The sequence below is a fragment of the Chlamydotis macqueenii genome, chromosome 3 (genome assembly GCF_036417535.1).
Source record: "Chlamydotis macqueenii isolate bChlMac1 chromosome 3, bChlMac1.mat, whole genome shotgun sequence".
Lineage (NCBI taxonomy): Eukaryota > Metazoa > Chordata > Aves > Otidiformes > Otididae > Chlamydotis > Chlamydotis macqueenii.
In genome coordinates this window covers 22,492,450-22,501,841 of record NC_141558.1, presented here as the reverse complement: position 1 = coordinate 22,501,841, position 9,392 = coordinate 22,492,450, and the positions used below count along the sequence as shown (strand labels likewise).

The 9,392-nt window shown below is 41.5% G+C and overlaps 1 protein-coding gene across 1 annotated transcript; it reads right to left on the bottom strand.

Annotated features, from left to right (window-relative positions):
- Positions 1 to 6,067: 6,067 nt before the first annotated feature.
- On the bottom strand, positions 6,068 to 9,149 carry CLN8 (CLN8 transmembrane ER and ERGIC protein). The gene is made up of 3 exons (XM_010117121.2): positions 9,104 to 9,149; positions 7,286 to 7,955; positions 6,068 to 6,904 (listed from the first exon to the last, which is right to left on the bottom strand). Exons 2-3 carry the CDS (start codon positions 7,826 to 7,828, stop codon positions 6,590 to 6,592), a joined length of 858 nt encoding a protein of 285 aa, XP_010115423.2. The 5' UTR covers positions 7,829 to 7,955; positions 9,104 to 9,149; the 3' UTR covers positions 6,068 to 6,589.
- Positions 9,150 to 9,392: the final 243 nt, after the last annotated feature.

Genomic DNA, 9,392 nt, shown 5'->3' with positions numbered 1-9,392 from the left:
CTTTGTTTTTCAAGGTACTGAAGTTATCACCTTCATTTACTCTTAAAAGATCCTGACAGCAGAACTGCATGGTCCAGAATTGTAGGGAAGTCAGCCTTCTACCTTCTACATAATTTGTCCTTTCTGAGGCATATTTCCTGCGACACCAACGTCCCCCCCCACCCCCCCCACCGGTGCAAGCCTCATGCTTTAAACCTCAGTGAGCACAGCTTTGGTGACAAAATGCAGTGTTTACATGGTGAAGTGCTTTTGGCAGCAGAAGTAGCAAAGCAGGAGAGGGAAGCTGCAGACCTGAATAGCAACAGCAGTATAAAAGTCATGCTGAGTGAGTACGGGCAGCTGCCACAATCAATTTTCAGTACTAAAACAAGGCATATCCTCACAAGTTTTTACAGTAAATGTTAGACAGCATACTGGTGAAAACAGTGTCGGCTTATACGGCTCTCCAGTGTGAGCTAAGCATTCAAAGGAGCAGAGGCAGCTAAAAAGAGAATCCTATGAGGAAATAAATATTTAATATCAGAAGTAATGCGTCCTTTATCTGATAAAGCTAGTATTAAATTTCCAGTCTCTCTGCTCAGGTCATGTCCTGAGGGACTCAGAAGTGACCCTAGCTGACTCATCACAGCTCATGCGCCCACAGACAGCAGCAGCGGCACAGCCGATTTCCTTGCTGTCATCTTCTTTGTGGGCATGTGAGCAGGCCCCACTCTTTTCATAGAATCATTAGGGTTGGAAGGGATCTTTAAAGGCCGTGTAGTCCAAGCCCCCTGCAAGGAGCAGGGACATCTCCGACCAGATCAGGTTGCTCAGAGCCCCGTCCAACCTGGCCTTGAATGTTCCAGCTAGGCCTGTCTGCCACCTTGAACAGTTACGTCCCTGCGCATTTGCTGCATCATTATCTTTGTCATTCCACCTCACTCAGCGCTGTTTTACTTATGGAAAGCAGGAAGGCATGGTGTGCTGCCAGAACGCTTGTTCCTGCGCTGTGACACTACCACTAGCAGAACACAGTAATCAGTCAATCAGGTCCAGAGCATGCCATGTTTCTTCCAACGCTGGAAACCCATTTGGGGGCTGACAACTAGAGCAACAGGCATGATTTGCTTAATTATAACTGTCACTTTTTGTTACAAATGATCAACTTCAGTATCAGTGCCATGACACAAGATCAAAAGATTGTAATTGCTGTCTAACACTGTCAGCATAAGCATGCTTTGATAATTTTCTGGGAATCTGGTAAAAAGTACTAAGTAAAATATATTTACTTATTAACTGAAAACATCTGAATAGCAAAGCATTAATAACATTTAAATTCCTTTTACAGATTATTTACCAAAATAAGGACTTTATTCACACAAATACTATTATGCATTGTTCTTCTCATCCCAGTCTGTACCCACACGCATTCCACAGTTAGTGGAGCTTTACACATGAACATCTTACTTCTGCTTCAGTGAGCCTTGCCACTTCACTGCAGAGGCAGCGAGCAAAATTATGCCAGCCAGTTGCTTAGACAGTGCATTCTTATAAGAATAATTAAAATGCCAGTAATGACGCTATTTTCCTTCAACTCACTAATGCTAAAAAGCATTAGGAATTAATTCCTGCAAAGTACCATGCAAGACACACAGCTTTAATGCTTAGAATTGTATTTTGTTATTTAGCAATGAGACAAGTTTAAAAAAATTAAGGTGGCTCATACTGAACCATGAATTTCCTGTGGTACCAAGTGAAGTGTCTTCACAGTTAGAGCATAATACAAAAACAGACCACACACTTCAAATACACAATAGGCAGAAGGGTTATTTCCAAATGATGCTTTTTAACTGTTTATAATACATACTTACATGTAACACAGCTTCTAGTGTTTTAGTTGTGTTACCAAACATGCTTATGTTAATAATACATTAAGTGTTGATGAAGGCGCATCACCAGAAAGTTTTATAGCTATTTCCATGGATATAGAATCACAGAATAGTTTGGGTTGGAAGGGACCTTTAAAGGTCATCTAGTCAAGCCCCCTGCAAGGAGCAGGGACATGTCCAACCAGATCAGGTTGCTCAGAGCTCTGTCCAACCTGGCCTTGAATGTTTCCAGGGATGAGGCATCCACCACCTCTCTGAGCAACCTGTTCCAGTGTTCCACCACTCTCATTGTAAAAAAACTTATTCCTTATATTGAGTCTGAATCTATGTCCTTCTATTTTAAAACCATTACCCCTAGTCCTATCACAACAGGCCCTTCTAAAGAGTCTCTCCCCATCTTTCTTGTAGGCCCCCTTTAGGTACTGGGAGGCCACTATCAGGTCTCCCTGGAGCCTTTTCTTCTCCAGGCTGAACAGCCCCAACTCTCTCAGCCTGTCCTCATAGGAGAGGTGCTCCAGCTTTCTGATGGTCTTTGTGGCCTCCTCTGGACTTGCTCCACCAGGTCCATGTCCTTCTTATGTTGGGGGCTCCAGAACTGGATGCAGTACTCCAGGTGGGGTCTCATGAGAGCAGAGGGGGGGAAATCACCTCCCCCAACCTGCTGGCCACGCTTCTTTTGATGCAGCCCAGGATTCAGCTGGTGTACCTCTGTCAAGTTTAATAGAATATTTCAAAATAAACAAGTCATTTTTTTATAGTGTATGTAACTGTTTAAGGTACAAATAGCAAGTAAAAATTAACAGGCGTTATTTTAATCAGTAAATAAAACTCATGGTAGACAATTACTCAATAAAATACTTTTATTTATGCATACAGTGTAGAGATGCTATACCATTACACAAATGTTATACTGTACAAAAGTAGACTTGAATTTGCTTAACACTTCTAAATTCACGTTAAGTGGGAGTCTCCCTGAGGTTAAGAAAGGCATCTTACAACGGTATATGACATCAATATTTAATCAGTCTTATCAGGAAAAAGCAAAACTACCCGAAAGATTTGGACATGAGTACTTAGTGGAAGAAAGGCCCAACAGTACATGCTGAAGTCTATTAGATAAAGACATCACTGTGGTAATGTGACTGTTGCAAGATCATGACCACAAGTAAAAGTAAATCTTATAGAAAAATTGGTGGGTGGGAGGGGAAATGGTGACAGGTTTTGGAAAAAAATGTAAGACAGAACACAAATGGAGGTAAACATAAACTGTGATTTAGGAATGCTGTATGAAGACAGTAAGAACCAGATGCCTGGACAGGGTATCATTTTTGTTAACAACCAAAAAAACACACACAAACACTCCCAATCCCCACCATAGTTTGTTGCTTGTTTGGGGTTCATTTATTAAAAAAAAGCTTCAGCCAGAAAGGTGACACAAACAGCACTCCTTGAATAAGCTTGTCCAACAAGAAAGCAGGATGAAGTCTCTAATAGTTACCTAGGCAAATAAAAAATTAACGCTAAAGCATATTATGCAAGAGTTTTCCAAATCACAGTAGCAGCACACCCTGTGACCTGATCCAGCCACTACTGAAGCTGACTGTGAGGTTTTCTACATCAGATTGTGGATGAGGCCTGTCGTAGTTCAGTTATAAGAGAGGCCAAACAGGACTGGGATTAGTTTTACATTAGCTAAGTTTATAAAAAAATCTATGGCTAGTCTACCTTTGGGTTGAAAAGCAGCATTTGGGTTATAACAGTAATTAAACACCAAAGCTCTCAGAGAACTTTTTCAATCTTGTTCCAAAGCAATGAGACAGTCATCCACAATCATAAACCAGAAAATCCTCTTGAAGGGAGCAGCAAAGAAAACACTAGAGTATAAGAAAAAGAGGCTCTGTGTAACCAGTATGTTGTAACTCTGTGTAACCAGAACCAGAAAGTCCAACTCTAGGCCATCAAGATAAAGAAGAAAGGTTATCTGTATTTTTATGTCCTGTTATATTTCTAGCTGGACTGTAAAATCCCCTTGCCCCTCAAAACAATAAGACATAAAACGAGTGCTGTTATTTATTTTATTGCATAGCTCTCTTGTTCTAGCAGGTGTCGCAGTGTTTTGGTTAACAGGTGCTCTTAGGTATTATTAATTATAGAGTTAAGACATGCAAAAGGTTTTCAAGATATGCCATAACAGTCATTGCATGAAAAAACTCACACCAAGATGCATACTAAAATGATTGCCTTATGATAAAGAATGCTTTTAATGAAAGATTTAAAACCCATTTAATAACATTACATAAATAAATAACAAAAAATATTAAACTTCAGAAGTCTGGTGCCACTGACATAACTATCTACCTGTCTGCTTGGACCACACCTCATCTCTTTTTTCAGTTAAAATCACTACTAACCCCAACTCTCCATATTGTTTTATGTTAGCACATAAAAACTTCACCTCCTTTAGCCAGCCACTATAAGAATTACACACTTGACCCAAACTTATTTATCTTCTGATGCATCCATTTTCTGTTAGGATTCTTCAGAATTCTGTAGCTGAGATTTTTATAATTACTGCCTTGTTTTATTGAATTTAAACCTTTAAGTTTTAAGCTGCATAGAGCACACCGTCACTTTTTTATCCTGTGACTTATCCTCCACCTTCTCCCCTGGAATTACAGCTAGTGAGATTTGGACTCTGCAAGATACACATTTGGATCACATATTTGGGTTCTGTTTCTGAAGAATGCATCCCTCTGCTTCCTTCTAAAGTACTTGTAACATTACCTTCTGATACGCAACCCCTCAGGAGAGGTACGTAATTTCCGGCTTTAGAGAACCCTTTTTTCTACAGAATGGTGTCCAGATCAGCCACACTGCCAAAACACTGCAATCTCATTCTGGCCTGCTTAGAAATGAGAAGGTAGCACAAAATTTAAATTTTCTCTACTGAATATCAGCAGGGTAACAGATAGGGTTGCTGTGTAAAATTACTATGACCCTCTCAGCCTAGTTTTGAATGGGCAATTTCAGCTATTCACCACTTCATCATTATCAACAGGATCTAGCTATACATTTGTGACCTAATAGTAAGTTTCCTTTCCCTCACAGAGCAGCTTTTCAACTCTGTGCTCACATAAGGTGAATTAGGGAATACAGCAACTTGATCACTAGCTTCCTCCCTTCACTCAGAACAAAAAAGACATTCCCACCAAAAATTAATAAAATTGGGTTGTTTACACCAAATAGTGTTTCCCTGACACATTTAAAACAGTATGCTCCACCACAGATGATACAGAAAGCCTCTAACACATGCCTTGAGCTAAAATTCTCTGCAGTCTGGGCTTGCTCAGTCTTACTACTTTGGCAAATAAATGTGTAGCAGTCAGGTCACACGATATGACAGGCTTTTTAGCTCGCTAGTTCAGTGGGTAAAAACTAATTAATATCTTTGTCATTCTCCTGCCACTAGGTGTCACCCTCTTCTACCGCTATCTTTATACCGTCATCCGCTGTCCAAAATTTCACCCAGGACTCTCAGACCAATACTGTTAATGGGAGAACATCCCTCACAATTTGCCAAGCCCCCATGTAAAAAACATCCTTATTCTTTAGGTCAATGAATGATTTAGTGATGTGCCAGATAAAGTCCAAAGGACTGTTAGTGTCACTTTGTATGTTCTTCGAGTAAGATAAAAATATAAAAAAAACCAACTGAACTCATGAAGAAGGTGGGCTTTCCTCCACAGAGGAGTTCTCAGATTCTAAAAGCCTCTATAACTAAGAGAATTTCCAAAAATAAGAGGAACCATAACAGGAGCACTAGTGTAACTAATTGCATGACCATTTATGTGGCACCTAAAAAGACAGTAATTTTAACAATCAATCAGTGATCTTTCCAAGGATGAAACAGAGTCAAACGTTCTATTGTTGCTTCTTGTATTTTACTGGTTTCAAGTCCAGAAAGGACCACTATGATTACCCAGCTAGACCACCAGTATGATGGATGCCTGCATCCCCACATGCATGTTTGTGGTAGACAGGAATTCCTCCCACACTGAGGGCAACCTGGAAACTACAATACACTTTGACAGGGAACACTCAAAACATTTATCTTCCTCAAGTGCACTTTGAAGAAAAAAAAAAAAAAAACAAAAAAACTAAAAAACCCAAAACCCAACCAACAATAACAAAAAAACACCCACCCCAAAACCCAGCCATGACTGCATTCTACCACTGACCAATTCAGCCACCTGGAATGATTTAATGGCACACAGGAACTAGGTACCCATGCATGCCTAACTTGGGTTATAATTGATCTTAATAAACAACTTAACATAATTTCCAGTATCAGTATCTGACATGTGAAATACAATTCAAGCTAAACTTGATTCAAGCTGAGCTGAATAGACAAATTAACTGTAAAGCCACTTTGAAGTATTAGGACAAAGGATACCATGAGATAGCGTGTCACTACTAAATCATTAAATACTGTCCAACCTGACAAAATTGTTGGCGTAATTCATAACTAAGAGGTTGAAGATCTTACGTGTATGCACATATGCTTTTAAATACTTCTGGTGCAAACAGAATACTACAAGTAAGGAATCACTGTGTTAATGAGCTTTGTGCTAAAGCTTCTAGTTCACAGGCAAAGAATTACTTCGCGTATTGTATTCTTCCACTGTATTCTACTGCCCTATTAGGAAACAGCTGTTTCAGTGTTATATCCTCTTCTTTTGATGTGTTTCACCATTTAATCTTCCATTTTCTGTTGCTTTATTTTCAAAGTTCCAGTCAGTTGGGCTGAGGAGTTGCTGAGTTTTTTTGTATGTCCAGTATGGGTTAAGTATTAGTGTAACGGCAAATAATCCTGAGAATAAAACAATAAAATGAAGAAGTCCCAGATTTTCCACGACTGAATTCCAATTAAAAATACAGACCCACCACATGTGGTAAGTAAGAATCATGCGGCAGTGAAACAGGTGGATCATCACCCACTGGTTTGCCTTCCAGAAAAAGGAATTGGCACAGCCAGCCTAGAAAAACAAGAACAGAAAGTATGCAGAAGTGAGATTGTTACATCAAGATAAGGAACTAAGAAATCTGTAAAACAAATGCAAATATCCAGCTTTTACATACACATGCTCTCAGGCATTTATCCATGTAGAGCTATGACATTCCACATGCATACAGCATCCCAAACTCCGAATGAATCCATACTATCTCACTATCCACATGCAAACAGCATAACACAGAAACCTCTACAGAGGGCTACAGAAATATCATCATGACAAAAGCAAGTATCACAACGCAGTTTTGCTGAAAAGCTACCCAGGCAAACCACACAAATTACCTACAGGCAAGCGAGATGCATGAAAACTGTTACAAACATAATTTGAAAATTATCATGTTCTTACCTTTAGAAGCATCCAGGATATGCATGTTGAAGGAGTACTCATCTCTAGCAACATTCCCATCAAGGGCAGATAATGTCCAGATTTCACATTAATTACTAGACCAGCCAAGCCACCAAAAGCCAGCAAGTGATGAACTACCAGGAACACATCAAATGTTCTAAAAATAATGTTGGACATGTGAACAGCTACATTTTCAAGCAAGAAAAATCCAGCAGCTATTAAACAGTTAAACCAACTCCACTTTTGCTGTGAATACACTTTGTCAGCGTGAAAAACAGGATCTATGAGCAAAGCCCATAACCCAGCAACACAGCTCTGAAGTCCGAAAACACCACGTGTGACTGCCATATTCCAAAACACCTTCTCCTTTGCATACAAGGCACGGTAAGTGGTACTTATCCATGAAGACAAGTAGTGAGACAGAAGAAATACTCCCAGGTAGATTAAAAAACCAGCAGCTAAAAATGTCAAACGAACTTCCCATAAGAGATAGTCCCAGTCAAAAATGGTCCCAAACACTGGATCATCGTTTGTAGGATTCATGTCTTCTTTTTCACAGAGCGAAGCTCTGCAAGGGGCTTGACACTTCTCAGCTGCACTATAGGCTCCTTTATGCCTCTTCAGCCTCCGCTATTATGCAAACCAGAAACCATGAACTCTTCTTTTCCATCTGGAACAAGGAGAAAAAAAATTAAGTGAATTTTTATGTCATCCATGTACACAACTTCCAAACCATAGAGAACTCACTTCCACTGCGGTTACGACTTTGGTCCTTTCGCCATTAGGCACAGTCAGCTCAAGGACAGGTAGCCAGACAGACAAAAAAAAAGCTTAAGCAATGTGTTTAAGAGTAATAATTGGCCTGCAAAGTCTGTACTAGTACAAAGTAAAGCACTGAAACAAAAGCTGAAGAGGGCAAAGTAGGAAGAGAAGAAAAGAGGAAGAGAAAATACAAGAAGCAAACCTTGTTTTCTTACTTATGAAACTTGCATTTCAACAGCAGTGTGCAGTTATTTCTCCTACTCCATTATTCTCCCACTCCCCTGCTTTGCCCTCACTGATTTTCCACCACTTCCTACAGCTTTGGGTGCAATTCAGAGTCTCAAATACAGACCTGGAACATCAAACTACAAAAATGTAACCCAGTAAGTGGGACCACTTAAACAGAAAAGGGTTTTCGGGATAATATCTCAAAACAAGACTTTGCAATCAATTTCTGAACATTAAACCACTTTCCAACAGAAAACATAGTCCAAGAATGCAAGAAGAACAAGGAATGCAGACAAGCAACATTAATGTGTATTATTAAGAACATTAGCATAATTAACTGGACAGCCCAGCAGTAAGTGCCTCAAGTTAGCTGAAACTTCCTGAACACACTGTAGTTCAAAAACAAAGATCTGTGGGGAGAGGAGAGCCAGATAATACTGTAAGAATTGAACGTCAGCTGATTTTGTGAACGATTTAGGCAATATCAGCATGGCCACTAGGCCCAGCGCAGCCTGTAAATGCTCAGAACCACAATGTGCCTGGGAGTCTGGTGGCAGCTAGATGAAAGAGCCACGACGACCACAGGGTACGGAGCACCTGCCGAGATGCTCCTGCCTTGCTTCATCATGCAGCAAATGCCACCACCGCAACCCAGATCCTGTACGGACCAGCTCACCCTGCCCTTCGCTCGCAGATGCCCCCCCAACCCAAAACGGCCCCCGGTCTGACAGTCCCACACCTGACAAGAGACACTCGAAGCTGGAGTCCCAATAGCACACCCTCCACCCGCCCAGCTCCCAGGGGAAGAACGGGGTAAAACACACGAACCTGGCGTCACGGGCAGGCCCTGTACAGCGCAACCCACAGCGGCAAGCCCTGGCTCCAGCAGGGCCGCGACCGCTCCTCCGCCCCCGCTAACACCGGCAGCAACGCCCCCCGTCCCCCTCCGTCCCCGCGGCCGCCGAGCTCCTCAGGCAGACCTGGGGGACCGGCCCCGACGCGCAGACCTCCCTCACACCCACTGCTTCTCACCCACAGCGCTGCCTGTGACGGCGGGCCGGCCCTTCCCGGCTCCGGGACTGCTCTGAGCGGCAAGCCACCCTCACCGGCCCCCCGG

What these genes read in the sequence shown, in the direction of transcription:
- CLN8 (XM_010117121.2), bottom strand. Translation starts at nt 7,828, where the DNA reads ATGAATCCTACAAACGATGATCCAGTGTTTGGGACCATTTTTGACTGG. An exon ending in TATCCTGGATGCTTCTAAAG is followed by an intron (nt 6,905 to 7,285) that starts GTAAGAACATGA and finishes TTGTTTTTCTAG; the next exon opens with GCTGGCTGTGCCAATTCCTT.